Source organism: Nesoenas mayeri (genome assembly GCF_963082525.1).
Source record: "Nesoenas mayeri genome assembly, chromosome: 1".
NCBI lineage: Eukaryota > Metazoa > Chordata > Aves > Columbiformes > Columbidae > Nesoenas > Nesoenas mayeri.
Genome location: NC_137541.1, coordinates 105,222,087 through 105,238,969, shown reverse-complemented (window position 1 = coordinate 105,238,969; position 16,883 = coordinate 105,222,087). Strand labels below are relative to the sequence as shown.

Genomic DNA, 16,883 nt, shown 5'->3' with positions numbered 1-16,883 from the left:
TCTTTCTGTAGACTCCCTCTAGTGCCTATGTACAGAGACATCTTGTTCCAGTGGGTGACTGTGAGCAGAGCTCCAAGTTTAGTACTTTCAAGCAGCTCTATGTATTAAACTAGGTGTGTTTATACCTACAAAAGGAGTACAGGAGACTGATCCTCCTAGATTAATCTTGATCTTGTGTAACCCTGCTTATAGTTGATAAAAACCTTTGACTTGGAGTAATATATTAAATTCTAGTTATTAAAAAGTTTTTTTTCTAAATCAGAACAAAGACCAAGGGTAGTTGATTTAGAAAAAAAAATGGAAGTCCTCATGGGGAGCAAGTCCAATTTACTTCTGCATTTGTTTCAGGTTTGTTGGAATGTAATCCTACTGTGTCTGGTTGTACTGGAATACAGTTGGAGTAAAAGAAATCGGGGACCGCCTTTCTTGCATCAATGTTCATTAATTGCTTTCATTCCACACCAGAAGGAGAAAGCTGTTATGAGCTGTTGGCCACACACAAAAGACATCCGATCAGCTTAGGGAGCTAGGTCAGGCTAAAAAGTATTTTTTTATTTATGTGGTTTTGGAGCAGCAGTTCATAAGTTTGTTGAAAAACTGCAGTTCTGCAGACTGTAACATTCTTTTAGCATCTTTCAAAATAACTATTCCCTCAAAAGCCCCCAGCTAGGCTCCACTCCCGGATAAACCACCGTCAGTGCAGATTTACTCCTCTGAAATGAGCGGAATTACTCTGGTACTTGCGAGAGCATTTTTTTTCTTAGTATAAAATATCCACAGAAGGATATTTGTGCCACCTAAAGTTAGACACTGTGACACCCAAATTTAAATATCTAACCAGTCAAGCTTACGAATATTTCTTGGCCCCTGAATGTGGATGCAGCATTAAGCCAAGACACAATGGCGTGCAAAGATGTGCCCTGTGCTTTGGTTTCCATGGGAAGGAAGCTGTTTTGTGGTGGCAGAGGGGATGTGGATGATTTTAGCAGCTCCTACACATAGCTGGCCAAGGAGCTGTGGCTTCCACAATGCTGCTCAGAGATCATCCAAAACAATTGGGATGTGCTGAAGTTCAGCTGAGCTGCTTGGTTCCTCAGGCTCCTGCTAGTCAACTGAGAGATGTTTCCAGGATGATCCCCTGCAGGAAGCCAGCTGAAGCAGAATGAACTCTCCTCTATTTACTCATGTTTCTTCCCTCTCTGAGGAGGCTATGGGGGTTAAGTGAGGCCCCTAAAGATGCACGGTCTGATTAGACCCTAGGACAGCTAAATAGCTGTCTCCATATGCAGTTGAGATTCAGCAGATGATATAACTGAGAACCAAGTTCTCAACACCTGTATCTTTTTCATTTGGCCCAAGCATCCAGAAGAAGCTTTTGAGTGCTTTTGCAAATAATTTTGAATGGTCTTGAGTGTTTAATAGCTGGTGATAGAGCACCGGGACCACCATTTCAGCAAGTTCCTACCTTGGTGGGCATCGCTTATTCTTCTCTTCAAAACCCTCAGTGCTTACCTGCTCATTTATACCTGCAGTTACTATCTCCAGAAAAGAGCAAGAGTGGGGCAAATGGTGGGAAAGGATAAGAGGTTTTGATTTAAAACTCCAAATAGTAACTACATCATGCAAATTGAAAAATAAATGTTATTTCATCCCCCTAGCTCTTTGAGATCTCGGTTCCTTTGACAAGTGTTCCTGAGCCCGTGCCAATCAAAATTGCCAATCACACAGGCTGTAAGTGTCAATCAAATACCCAGCGCCATCAGTATGCCATCATACGAAGATCTGTCCAGTACCCAGAAGAAGATGGGTAAGTTCCCTCTTTTACAAACTGCTACATATGTCGTGAAGTTTGAAGTAGGAAAACTATTTTGTTCTGATTTGGTCATTACAAGGGTGCCTTTACTTTCTGCTATCCCAACACTTTTTCCAAATAGCTTGATTATCACTCCGGGTTAGAAAGCTTCAACAAAACCTGGTGAATTGTGTGTGGACACTAGAATCCAATGCACAGCTGGCTAGTTCAGCAGGATCTGGAGTCATTAAGACATTTAGGTGCCTGAGAGTGAACTTAAAAAGCACATATTAGCACTGTGCTCCACTGGTACTTCTTGGGTAGGAGTATATACACTTTTTCAACCTGACATGAGCAACTCTGCTTGCAATTATTTAGCCAGGGCACACGGAGTGCTGTGGTCAAGCTAAAGCCTTCTGCCATACCTCACGGCACGTTAGGTCAAAATCAGTGTGAACCATGGCTTTCTACTTTCTGTTCCAGACCTGGTTTGCATCTGCCAGGCCCATTGGCTAGGAAAAGTTATCTCACATCAAACTTCAAAAAACAGTGTAAACTACCTGTAGTCCTGTTGAGAACAGGCTACATTATTTTAACAAGCACTGTAGGAGCAGAGATAGTTTGAGTGACTCACTGGAAGTCAGCTCAGATACTTCTGTCTAGACCTGCATGTAGGCTTGCCCCCAGAGCTGCCTTTCAGTGAGACATCTGGACTCGGGGAGAGGTGGCATTTCAGCAAAGCCACCCTAGCCCTCACTCAGCCTTCTGGCTGCTCTAAATCATCTTCCTACAGAAATACAGAAGAACCTCAGCCATTTTCGAGCTTGTGAGGTCCTCTCCCAGAGCCAAGTGCCTAAAAGTCAAACTGGCCCCTCTGGCTCCGAAAACACTCCACTATACATCCTTGAGCATGGACAACTTTAAACCAGAGCTGCACTTTCTGGCAGCATGGCAAAACCGAATACAGTTACACGGTATGAAGACAAAGACCACTCTGGGTGAGGTGGAGCTGTTTTATTGAAAGTGGACATGTGAAATTATAGCTGCTTCCTAAGGATGTGATCTGAAATATGTGCTCTACCTGCTCCTTCTAGTTGCCAGTTGCCAGACAGCTCAGCCCTATCAGCAAAAGCATCCAGTCCCCAGGTTTTCTGTTTGCAGCAATAATGCATGTAGGTGCTGTACCTTCGCATGGCAGACCCAGCATAACAGTAGGCTCATTTTGCCAAATAGCTACACTGAGGCTCCTAATTTTTTAAAATTCCTGTATACATATTTATTTATTTATTTTTATTTTTTCTCTTTTAGATGCCCCTTTACCAACAAACTTTGCCATAATGGTTGGATCTGGGATAGTGACAAATGTGAATGTGTACAGCACCCCAACAGACAAGAAGGTAAAGATGAAATTACAAATGGACACTTTTGCTTTACTATCTCCAGGCTGCTTGTGTTTCATTTTGATTTTGCCTCATTTTTTTATTGTGAGAGTTATAGTTTTGATTCCACATCCTTAGACTGACTTGGCTTAGGGTGTAGAAGCTCAACTGAAAAGAAACACTCATATGTGCTTATTCCCGTCCCATGTTTATATTTGGACATTTTACTTCCTCTATATTAGCGACCTGAATAGGAAATAGTTAAAAAGAGTTAGTGAAGTAGGTACCCTGGACAATTTTTTTATTTTACATGGGCCTTAAATTGTATGATGGGCACTAGGGAAAACTTTTTAACTATAGAAAAAAAATATGCCCTGGTATGTATTGCATAGGGAAGGTGCTGAATCTTTATTGTTGGAAATTCTTAAGAACAGACTTAACTGGGAATAAGGTAGCCAAAACCAGTCCTGCCTATTAGTTGTAGTCAGCGCAAAACATTATATGACTTTTCAAAGTATTTGACTACTTTTTATGATACTATTAAGGTATTAGCTTGGTGCAAAAGTAATTGCAGTTTTGGACTGAATATTAAATCTTTATAACTAGACTTAATCATAATAGGAATCACTACAGTCAACAGAGTATGGCCAACAAGAAATAAGTTTGTTTAATCCTGTAGTATACAAATCCGTGCTTCAGGATTTGACAAGCTCTTGGAAAGCATTTTCTGTATCCTGCTGATTCTGGAAGTGTTTTCCCTGCAAAAAGTTGTCCAGATACTTGAAAAAGTGGTAGTGAGTTGGCGAGAGGTCAGGTGAATATGACAGATGAAGCAAAACTTCGTAGCCCAATTTGTTCAACTTTTGAAGCGTTTGTTGTGCGATGTGCAATTAGGCATTGTCATGGAGAAGAATTGGGCCCTTTCTGTTGCTTGATGCCAGCTGCAGACATTGCAGTTTTCAGTCCATTTAATCAGTTTGCTGAGCATACTTCTCAGATGGAATGGTTTCACTGGGATTTAGAAAGCTGTAGTGGATCAGACCAGCAGCAGACCACCAAACAGTGACCGTGACCTTTTTTGGTGCAAGTTCGGCTTTGGGAAGTGCTTTGGAGGTTCTTTTTGGTCCAACCACTGAGCTGGTCGTTGTCAGTTGTCATATAAAATCCACTTTTCATTGCACATCATAATCTGATTGAGAAATGGTTCATTGTTGTTGTGTAAAATAAGAGAAGATGACACTTCAAAACAACGATTTTTTTTATTTTCGTTCAGCTCATGAGATACCCACTTGTCGAGCTTTTTCAACTTTCCAATTTGCTTCAAATGCCGAATGACCATAGAATGGTTGTAAGAGGATCAGCTTTGACAATTGCTCTCAATTGGTCTTTGTCAACTTCCGATGGCTGGACACTACGCTCCTCATCTTCAAGGCTCTTGTCTCCTTTCAGAAACTTCTGGAACCACCACTGCACTGCACGATCATTAGCAGTTCCTGGGCCAAGTGCATTGTTGATGTTGCGAGTTGTATCTTCTGCTTTACGTCCCATTTTGAATTCGAATATGGAAATTGCTCTAATCTACTTTTTGTCTAACATCATTTCCATAGGCTGAAATAAATATAAAATAAACAGAAAGTAATAAGTCAGTAGCAAAAAAATATAATGTGAGAAAAGAGCATTGAAATGATGTATTACATAACCACGTTTATTTAAGAATGTATCCAAAATCAAACAGCAAATTTCAGCAATGCAAAAACTGCAGTTACTTTTGCACCAACCTAATATTTAGGCAGCTTTCAAACTGATATGCCATACGTACTCAGGAGTATGTACATCTACCCCTTAAGGTCCATGGAAGGAAGTGGAAGAGGGTAAAATTTACAGAAGTGTACACCACTTCTCCCTCTGCTTTTCTTGGAAAACCTCAATCTGTCAAAGAATTTTGCAGGCAATATTCTGTGATGTAATTGTGTAAGTTTAAAGATACTTACTAGCAGTAAACATTGAGCCCTGTATCAGGTTTTTTAAAAATTGCTTTTCTCAGGAAATTGTGCTGGTCAAAGTAAAATTATCATAGCACTAGAGCAGATGGGCACAGAAGCAAGCCTTGCCTTTGTGGTTTAACCTACATGCAACAAGCAAAAGAATAAACCATCCAAGGCAACAGCAAAAGCAAGCTGGCAAAAAATTCCTAGACTAGCAAGCTAAAATAAAACTAAATAAACTCATAAACTGGTCTGTTGATTACAATCTCCTAATGTTAACAAGCAAGAGATAAATGGCATAGTGGTTTCTGTAGGATCTGCTCTCACTCTGGATCAGACCACCTGACCATCAGGTTACATAGTTAAGCCCAAGTTAGTCTTTTCACTCAAGAAAGGATTAGTACTCTATATTTCAAAGTAAGTCCAAGGGACTTTTCAGACTTTTGTAAGGTGACCTTTGAGCATTAAAATTTGCAGCTTGTTGAATTATAGCTTTTGTTGACATGGACTCAAGATTTCCACAGATAAAATATCATTCTCTGAAGTACTTTGTGTTTGGCAGTGGCTGGGACAAAATAACTTAAAATCTGTCTTGGAGGTTGAAACTAAGTGAGACTGAAACACCCTCCACCACTTCACACACGCCAAGATTTATCACCCCAAGGAAAGAGTCTGTCCTGCAAGAATTTGGGACAGATTCCTTCCTTCTTTCCAACAGGACTTGGGTTTTATTCTGCCTGGATATTGGTTTTCCAGCATTAAGGAAATAATAATGAAGATTTCTTTCAAGTAATGTGCAAGCCTTTTCTGGCCACTGAGATCAGAGCTGAGGCTGCAGAGGTCGCAGATGCAGGTTACATTCCACATTCCATAGGTTAAATCCAAGAGCTAATTCTGAAAGTACAGGAAATTACCTTCCCAGTGACACATTATATGCCATGACCTTTAACCAGGGATGTGCTGCTAACATTTTAATAAAGCTTTCACAAAATGTGTTCCCTTTTTGCTAGGATTAGCTTCATATTGTACTCCAGATGTGTATTTTGAAGGAAGACAGATGAGGTATTAGTGCATTCTCTTGGCTGGGGTTTTGTTTCTGAAGCAAAGTATTTTCTTCTATCTTTAACTGACAAGCATGCACATGCTCCTTACTGAAGTGATAGACCAGCATACACCTTACTAGACATAGCATTACTTTTGCAAAATTTCTGCAGTATAGGGGCAGTGAAGTACATCAAGTGACGAGTGTAACAGTTTGCACAGATGTGCATTTTTGTCATGGATACAAATTTAAATCCTTTTTGAGATTTTCTTTTAAAAACCTGCTATCCAGTGAAGATCTTAAATGAAGGTCTTAACACACAGTCCTAAAATAAAGGGTTTTTTTTATGCAGGGTTTAACCCACAAGAAATAGTAGTATCAGAGGAAGTAAAATAATCAGCGCAATCCTCTCAAGTCCTTTTCTGTGCTGTAAGTTACAAAAGAAATTCTGAATACTAGAATCTTTAAGGAAGTAGCTGTGTGAGTCCTAGTGACTGCAAAGAACGAGTTAATCTCTTTGAAAGCAAGATTTAGACATGTAAATCTTACTGCTAAAAGCTGTATGTGCTATTGCAGGACTCCCTCCTCTTGCTGAGCTGGCTATGTGTGGACAACATATGGAATTTGATGAAGAAAATTGTGAATGCATCTGTAGACAGAAGTGTCCCACCGATTTCTTTCAAAGTAAAGAAAACTGCAGCTGCTATTTGTGTAGGGAGACCCAGGAGAGCTGTGCTCTAAAACACAAGATATTTCACGCTGAAACTTGCAGGTGAGTGTTCCTTGTCATTCAGTGTCTATGCTGCAAGATCTCAATTACCTTGTGTAGATGCTGGAGGTGCAAGTGGTGAGTTAGCTAGGAGCCCCACACAGGATAAGATACCTTGCTGCAGTTAGGGAGATAATAATAATAGAGATGGTATTTACAATGCCTGCCTCAGGAGTCTAAGGTTTATTAAACTAACATGTTTTAAAGAAATCTGGGTGAAGGTGCTACTCAACTACCAATATTTATCACCTTTCCCCCCGCCTAATCTTAAGGGAATAATGGTTAAAACTGTGGTATGATTGAAATTACTGTGTGACACAGGAGATTTACAGTGAGATACTGAGTCTTGCATTTGTAGGTAGGTAGAACTCATCCTGTGTTCTCTGTCACAGCTGATTGAAGACTCATGGACGCCTGGGGACAAAAGCTCCTTAAGTTGGCACCCACATCATACTGCTCATTCCTTATTCAGTTTGTCCTCAGAGCAAGTGATTTTGTAGAGCTAATGCAATTCTTTACTCATACGAAGCCACTTAGCTCTGATTCCACTGAGAAGGCGGAAAATTGTTCTGCGGTTGTTATACTCCATGCATTTCCCTAATCCTTTTGTGTATTTAGTTTTGAGGTTTCTCTTGCAAAATTTTGATAGAAAATATCCTTTTAAAATAGTCTTTTTTCATGCATTAGTTTATTTTCAAAATTTCCTTCTCAGAAAGCCTTGGCCACATGTAGATAGTCAGCAGACGCAGGAGCTCTGTGTGGAAGCTTATGTGAAGACAGTCAGCATCCAGTTTCCCTGTGTATCTTAGCCGAGCTGCAGTTCACTGACCCACAGGGTCCATTCTCATAGACTTCATAGCTTCACTCATGGAGAAGCAGCTGTGGAAGAAGTAACCTTTGCATCTTTAGGTTCAGCTTCGAAAATACAGACAAGCAAGTTGACAATAAGTATAAAATAGAATCAGCAGTGCTGAAAGTTAGCATGAGAGACTTGATCATTGATGTGTTTCACATAGGTGGGAGAGATCAAGGCAATTATTTGTTTACGTGAATTTGGCTTCCAGAAGTTACTATAGTCTGGGCACAGGACTTTTAAACCAGATTTTTATGCCTTGTATTCCTGGAGAACCAGAGCTGAAGTGTCAGGTGAGTAAGATACTTTGTGGAATTTGAGAGCAGCACCATCTATCTAGTGCTGACACTTTGGGCTTCACTGCTCACAAGAAATGAAAACATTACTTAGGTCATGACTGTGGACAAATGGACAGCAGCAAGAGATGTTGCTGCAGGCAAGAACTGTCAGGCAGCAGTTGTGTCTCCCTGTGTTGTAGGGTGTCGACACTTTCCCAAGGGCTGTCTAGAGAGCACTGCAGTGTTCAGTGTTGAAAAAGATGAGGACTGCGACAGCGAGGAATGGTCATATTACAAATCTTCTCTCTTTTTCCTTTTTCTCCTTCATCAAACAGCTGTGAGGACAAATGTCCATCCCAACCCAGAACATGCCCGACTGCTAAACCAGTGTGTCCTAGGCATTGTCGTTGTCCGAAGGAGAAGAGAGGTTCTCATGGGTCTCAAAGCAAAGAAACTCCTTGACTGAGCTTTCCCTATTCTCCGAAAATCCACTGCTTTGCAAAGTAGCTGTCACTGACTTTAAAAAAATAGTAAACATGAACATCTTTCACGTTAATAGTAGAAGAATGAATCCAGTCTGCATTTATTTATTAGAGTAATCACTAACTGCAGGTGATTCCTCTGGGACATTGTTAATTGTTCTCTAAGAGGTAACAACGACCAATGAATTTCTGGCTGTGTTGGAGGCAGAAGTGCCAGTCCAATGTTACATTATGGAAGATGAAGCTGGATTATTGGTAATAGAGTCACAGTCACCAGCGAGTCTTTCTGAAATCGAGACTAGATAATCTTAGACTCCAAATCCTTAGCTAATGCAGCTCCTGGATGAAACTTTCTTCAGAAATTCAGTGTACAGGATTTATCTTCCAATAGGTTCAACACTGAGTTACTTGATCTACTGTCCAGCTTTGATTATCATTTTGACTTAATTGTACAACTACTGTCAGATGTGCCATATTTAAGTGTATATAAGAAAATAAATACATCAGTTATTCAAGTGGTTTTGGTTTTTCTCTGTTATTTTAAAACTCTGCCCAACAAAAAGAAAACAAGCAAAAGCCCAAGCCATCTCAAGTACAGCCTTCTTATGTTTGTCCCACTGGGTCTGGCTTCTGCCCAAACCCAGGTCGAAACAAGGTCACTTGATCCAATAGTTTCAGTAAAGAAGAATAGTTTTTCCCACATCTGACCGACTACCGTGTGTGATTTATTTATTTGTTCCTAGTGTAGTGTGTTAATATCCCTAAAGTGATAATAGCCACATTAGTACTAACTCTTCAGTGATTTTTGGAAAGGCATGGTACACTAAAAGATAGTTTTCCTTTTAGCTTACCATGCTATGAAAATATCTCCTTTGCACTGAAATTCTTTTTACCAGTGTGAGGCCTGAGTAACAGTGTTTTAACCAAGTACAAGGACAGCATTATTTTTGGAGCCACTGAAGTCAGGGCTGAGACAGTCCATAGAAAATATTGTGAGCAATATTCCTGAACTGGAAGTGATAGTCTTGATGACTGAATCATTTTTTCCCTTCTGCTGAATTCTCCAATTCTACATTGTAATGTGAATGAAGGGAATAGAGCAAATGAAACAACTGCTACAGAGGTGGAAAGGTAGACACCACACAGGGAATAGCACATGGCTCTTTGATGTGTATCTGAAATTTTTGTATATAGGGAAAAAATAGATTGCTTTAAAATAGAGCCAAATCCTATAAGATTGAATTTCTGGACAAAGCTTCAAACAATTTAACATTTCTTTTGTCTGAGTAAAGCATTTAGGATTCAACCCTGGATGACTGCCCTAAGCCGTCTGTGATCTAGGTCTGTTCAAAAATACCAGCAGCCTGGTTTTGTTATCTGTGCTGGGACCTGGCCTGGGATCCTCTGACCAAGCAATGCGGTCTGACCTGCAAGCGTAGTGGGTGGAGCCCCTGAAGCAGGGTTACCTACTGGTCTGCACTGGGCTCACCTGCTGAGGGTTCTCCTCCAGAGCAAAGGCCACCCACAACTCACATGTACTCTGCATGGACAAAAAAGGGGACATGACCCCAGTGCAAAATCAGGCAAACCAGCTTATCAGGAGAATCCCTTTATATTTCCCTTGCTCCTCCAAGAAGCTCTAAATTCAGACATGTGTACATGGTGAGTGATGCCCCTGAGCTAAACAAGGGTCCATCAACGGAATGACCTGCCCCATCACTTCTCACTCAGCTCAGCTGGGGGCATCCTGATCTCACGGTTGGATTGTCAACAGGCTACACCTTTAGTGCATTCCTCAGAAAGCCAGGGAGCTGCAGAGGCACTGTGCTTTGAAAGCCCAGGTAGATGATGCTGAACAAGACACATAACTGGTGGCACTAGAGTTACATGGAATAAAAATATACCTTTGTGCAAAACTATAGCACAGCATTTGTACAGCTAAATTCTGTAGAAAGAGTTAAAGGTGGCATTTCCCAGCTTTTCCTGAATTGAAGTTTAGCATCTGGCACCCAGTATTAATTATGCCTGAGTTGTGTCAGTGTTGACCTGTAGAGGCTTCCTCAGCTTTCTGTCCTGCTCAGTAAATATAGTAAGTTTTTTTTTTTTACAAAACAGAACTGCTCCGACCTGAGAGACAAGTAAGTCTGCTCCAACTCCAGAAGACTCTTAGATACAGCAGTCACTGAGAGGCTGAAAACCATGTTAAAAAGGTTTTCTTAGTGAAGAGAGAGGGATTTGAACATGAACCACCTAACTCTCAGGAGAGTGTAACAGCCATTAGGATACACAAGCTAGAAAGGTGTCATTGCTGACCACCACTGTGAACCTTGCTCTGAGGTTTTCACACCTTTCTAGATCACTGCAAAACAGACCCATGCCTGGAGGTCTAACTCAGGAGTGAAGGTCCCAATGAGATGGAGTGAGATTTTGCCATGTCCACAGACTTCATTCAGCATAAGCCTCTGGGTGAATTCAACCCTTAAGCTCAAAATTTTGTACTTACTTCTTGCAGATCAGTTTGTTAAATGCTTAGGTAAATATTTTTTATAGAAACTTGCTCAAACAACAGAGAATGTGTGATCATCAAAACCATACCTGAAGGTTAATGTAAAATTCAGCATTATTTTAACATTTAATCCCCTACAGGTTGTTTTATCTGTGAGGGATTTCCATTTTGCAGCAGCAATGTGCTAGAAAGCTTGTGGATTTAGAACAGGTCTTAGGCCTACTGCGAAGGTGGAAAAGGAAATTGCTGGTGGTGGCAATCACCAACAAGAGAGATCTAAGCAATGAGCAAACTTAAATATTTACATAGTTTTAAACTTTCATGGTCATTAGAGGTTCTTAGTCCTAATTTCCCGAAAGCTCATGAATGTACTTCTTCATGCTTCAAATAGGATTGTCAACTCTGGTACACAGAGCTGAAATTCACACTGAAGCCTTTGCAGGATCATAGAATCATAGAAAAGTCTGGGTTGGAAATGACCTTTAAAGCTTACCTAGTCCACCTGCCCTGCAATGAGCAGGGACATCTTCAACTAGATCAGGTTGCTCAGAGCCCCGTCCAGCCTGGCCTGGAATGTCTCCAGGGATGGGGCATCTACCACCTCTCTGGGCAACCTGGGCCAGTGTCTCACCACCCTCACTGTAAAAAATTTCTTCCTCATGTCTGGCCTGAATCTCCCCTCCTTTAGTTTAAAACAATTACCCTTGTCCTATTGCAACAGGCCCTGCTAAAAAGTCTGTCCCCATCTCTCTTATAGGCCTCTTTTAAGTACTGAAAGGCCACAATAAAGTCTCCCTGGAGCCTTCTCTTCTCCAGACTGAACAATCCCAACTCTCTCAGCCTGTCCTCACAGCAGAGCTGTTCCAGTCCTCTGATCATCTTGGTGGCCTCTTCTAGACCCTATCCAACAAGTCCGTGTCTTTCCTGTACTGTCTGCATGGGTGTGAATATGCACATGCTAACCTCACCCTCAGGTCTTTCACTCCTGGTGCAGCACAGAACCTCACACAATTCCTCTCTCCATCAACCCATTAATCTGTCACCCAGCTGTCCCTGGCCCACCAGGTCACAACGTGAGGTGGAGGTGAGCACACAGACTGTGCAGAGCTGGCAGGGGAAGGGGACACCTCTTGCTGGTGTCCCATACTCCAGAACACCAGACATGCCAGGACAGTACTGCAGTCCTGCAGCCTTCCCCTGCAGCTTAGGATGATGGATCCACCCTCTCTCTGTTCACCACAAGCACGGCACAGTCTTGGGCAGGAAAACAGAGATGCCTCAGAGCTCTGAGTTGACCAGATTCACACTTACCTGTGCCAGAACACGAAAATATCTTTCTCTAACCCTACAAAATCATTGCTTGAGGCTGAGCATTGACCATCCTTCCCCTCCTGCTAGCTCTTGCTGAAGAAAGGCACTTCCATCTTCTGAAGCCTTGACCCACCTACTTTTTGGACTGCACTCCTGTGCTATTGTGTTTGAAGCATGGGCACCTTACAGCTTCTTCTTTTTCCAAAAAAATTACCATCCTAACAGATCACCTGCTCCTAAGGACCTTTGTCAGTCTCTTCATTGCAGGGTGCTGCTCTTTCTATCCCATTCTCTTGCATGGTTAGAAAATTACCAAAGCTAGAACATACAAAGTATATTTCTAATGTTCACTGAAATACTATGTGGAAACGCTCAAGAGTTCAAGCACGGTGCTGTAAATGCCACTACTGCATGATGGTCTTCACTGCCACAGCCCCCAGAAGATCCAGATGTCACTAACACTGTTGCACAGCCATAAATCCTTTACATGGAAAACTGTGACTAAAAGGAGGCTCTAGGTGGAGATGGAAGCATGAGTAGATATTAGAACTTGATGAAGAGTTATAAAAATTCATAATATTATCTTGAGAAATTCTGGATCCTTTGATCAATTTAGAAATACTCAACAAACTTTAAAATAGAAATGCTTTATGTTATCTTTCATATTGATATATCAGATTTTAATAAGAGAGATTTAATACAACAATTCAGAAGATTTAAATGAGGTATGTAAAATTCATTGCAGGCCTGTTTTTTGACTGATGTCATTAGCTCTTAGCCTATGACTCTGAAGGAAGGTTATTGAGCAGAGGAACATTCTCTTTGAAGTTCAAAATGCCTTTTATTAGTGTTCAGCATGACTTGCTTTTTATGTATATGGCCATGATTTACAGATTTCATATCCAGACCAATAATGCTAAAACTTCCTGCTACAGCATGTCTTAATTTTTATATAGTTACGGAGGTCTTTAATGTGATATTTGGATTATGGTCTCTACATATTAATGTGTACAATAGGAATGAGAACACTTGAATAATAATATTTAATTCTAAATAAATGTGCATGAAGTTTCTAACACCATCAGATTTTATGAGTAGCTTTCACTTGCAAGTGCTTTTTGCAGGGAGGTGGCAAGGGTAAAGACTGAATGAGAATAATAGCAGAACATGCACACTGCATTTCAAAGAGTTAGGAAGTCTTTATCTGCTTGCAAAAAATACACTTGGCTTCTAAAAGGGCAGAGGTATGTGTGATCTTACAGAATGCTGGTAATGCTGAAGAAAGTCAAGCAGATCTTGAAAGCACTGCTGTCATTTACTTTGAAAGCCATTGTATGTCATGTACTGTGACATTGTTTGCAGCAAGCATTTTTCATAGGAAGGATGATGTACCATACATAAACCCTGTCATCCTCATATACATTGCAAACGTATAAACCTATATGTATCCTTTGGGCATCAAGGCCAGCTGACTCTTAAGGTTCTTTCCTGTTTTCCAGCCAAAAAAATTGAATCTGCTTCTTGAGTGTTTTCTGTTTGTTGGGTTTTTTCTTGTTGTTGTTGTTTGGTTTGTTGGTTTTGTGTTTTATGTTGTTGTTATTTTTGTACCACTGTAAGCCAGGACTTATGCTATTTAAATCAAGAGTTACTTTGCTTTACAATAGCATAAAAAAAGGGAAATGGTGAAAATTCCACCCAAAATTTGTTGAAGCTCCTTCAGCTGCCAGTTTCCTTCATATTTTCTAAATAACTGATAAAAGTATTTCAACTTTAAAATATCAAAGAGGCTGTCACCTTTTAGTTTTGGACTCACAGAGTGACTTAGTCTCTCTGAAACTACAAGGTGGTTATCAGAACATGTGAATCTGTGTTTTCATTTATTACAGTCTACATTAAAAAACAAACAAGTCAGGGGTTACAAATGATGGACGGCTATTCATTTTATTTCTGCCAGGCTCCCATGTCAGCTATTGCTCAAAAACTTCAATAAAAACTTTTCACTTGGGGGAGGGGGGGGAGTAAGTCTGTTTTAAATTAAGTTAAAAGGAAATCACTCCTTTAGCCAATAAAGCAAAGTGACTACATAAAAGGATGCTGTCAGGGCTTAGTCTGTATTTTGACTTCTATTCCATTAACGCCCTTCTTTTTTTCCACTTTATCATACTCTACAATTCTACTTAATGTGAAAGGTCCTCCCAGTTTGAGACCATTGAGGATCCATGAGTTAGTGTGAAATCCTTCATTTCTTAAGCATCAAAAGCTACCTTTGAAACGTTTATGGTTGAACAGTCAATGATTTAATTCTAGTTTGCATTCGTATATGCTATATATTCAAAAATACAACAGTGGTTAAATAAAAGAAAAAATCCAATTATCGGGTACGAACACAAATTGTGAAGAAGGTAACAAAACGAAACATTCCACCTAGTATTCTGCCCCGCTTGTTTTGATAAGTGGTGTGTTTGATTGGTGGAGGCTGCATTGCTAATGTGTTGCTTAGTATCACAGGTCCAGCTGAAAGAGTGATGCAAGATACCCAGACTAACCCATCAGCTTCTCTTAGGTGACCCATTGGCAAAGAATTTAGCTAAAACTTTCCCCTAGCCCCTTGTCCCCCTAAGCATAGTCATGCACCTCTTTTGGTCCTCTCTTGCTCCCTATGAGTGGGCTAACTGTTCAGAATTGTGTTTGAACACTCAAATAGGGTTGCATAGTGGTTATTTAGCTTCACTCTTCAGAATAAAATAACCAATCCAAGCAATGAAATGCAAGGAAAAGCTCAACATATTCACAAGAACTATATAACACTTCTTATCAATATTTTCTTGTAGCTCATTTATGAAGGCATATCATGAAAATCCTTCTAAAGCCATCCAGTCTCTCTGATCTGACACTTCCCTGTGCACCCCATTCTAAAACTCTACCCACAGCTCACTCCTAAAGTTTTCATAGCTAATAATACCTGTGCCACTTTACCTGTCCCCTGGAGGCTAATCACCTTATCACCTTGCTCTGCTCCACATTATTTAAATCAAACTCAGAGCACTTGTTTCTGATCTGCACAACGCTTGAAATCTGTGGCTTCCGCTTCAAATCTTAAGAAAGCTGGTGTGCCTGGAAGTCTCTCTGAGTCTTACCAAATCTAACAGACAAATAAAAATTACTATTTTCTCCAGAGACTTTACCTTGTTTTTATTTTTAGACATTTGAAGCTACAATAACACTATCAACTTAGAGAAAGCCTTGTTTCCTGTCATGGATTTTAAGTATAATCGCAATAAATTATTTTTACTTTATAGTTTAAATCTGTATATAAACTATCAAAATATTGGATATTTCATGTTTAGTTTTTATAAGAAACTCAGTTTTCTTTTAATTCAAACTATAGACAGCAGGTAGTTACCACACTAATGGGTAACATGAGCACAAAGAAGAGTGTTGATAATGTTCTGGAGCCTATGTGAGGTAGGAGCATTAGTCATAGCCAATAACACATACTAGGTGGACGTTCTTCAGCTTTACACAGAGAATATTTTTGCATCCCCACCAGGATAAACACATTTTAAGATTCCAATAGCTCCATCTGCTGTTGTCAGTGCACCTTTTTCTTTTCCTTCATCAGAAGTCCTTACACTTTCAGTTAAATACATTTGGTAAGCATTTTAGTACTGAAACCCATCATAGAGTTGTGGCACTTCTGTTTGTATTGACTCTATGACATAGATTCCCAGATTTTTTAAGAGAGTTCATCAAATACACTCTTAAAGGTACAAACAGAAGATGTCTAAGACAGGCCTTCTCTTGTAATGCAGCTGATTAATGCTAAAGAACTTCAATGTGACCTCAAGGCTGCAGAAACAGAAATTCAGATCTGCAACTACATAGACAGTAAAATCTAGTAAAGCTGAGGAAAAAAATAAAAAAAAGTAAAACCAAGTCTAGTCTGGCCAACACGCTGTGGCTTCATAATAACTGATATGAGATCTGTGTGTTACTGTAACTCATTTGATCCAGATGAAGTGACATGTTAATATACTTTTGAAATAAATGTTTTAAGTATGAAAGGTTAACAAACTGCAGTGTAGCCCATGAAAGAAATGAGCATTAAATATAGACTAAAGAAAAGAAACCTTTACTACAGTCTGTATTAACATGTCACATCATCCACCTTCTGTGAGATTTCACAAATATGGGAGAAGTACTGTATGAAAACCCAGGTGCTTGAATGAGAAACCCATTTTTCTTGGCTGCTCTCTGGATGGTATCACAGCCAGATACAGGATTGGTTGTACTCAGCAGAAACCAGGCAAACCCAGCCTTTTCAAGGTACCACAGAAACCTGTTAGAGCCATATTTTTAATTCCAAGCATCAAAAATAACTGCGGAGGTAGACAGTTGGGCTTTCACTCCCTCTTCACAGGAATCTTAGCAGAAATGACAGGCTCTCTAGCCTTACCATATAAAAGCAAACCAAAGAGAAGACAGT

At 40.2% G+C, this 16,883-nt stretch overlaps 1 protein-coding gene across 1 annotated transcript in view; it reads left to right on the top strand.

Moving 5' to 3' along the window:
- VEGFD (vascular endothelial growth factor D) overlaps positions 1–8,560 on the top strand; it is a gene marked incomplete at both ends in the record, with an annotated part of 32,176 nt that extends 23,616 nt beyond the window's left edge. Inside the window, 4 exons of the mRNA XM_080363946.1 lie at positions 1,659–1,807; positions 3,101–3,189; positions 6,775–6,970; positions 8,434–8,560. Of these exons, the coding sequence (XP_080220072.1) occupies positions 1,659–1,807; positions 3,101–3,189; positions 6,775–6,970; positions 8,434–8,560 (561 nt within the window). The remainder of the gene's footprint in view (positions 1–1,658; positions 1,808–3,100; positions 3,190–6,774; positions 6,971–8,433) is intronic.
- Between the last annotated feature and the right edge of the window lie 8,323 nt (positions 8,561–16,883).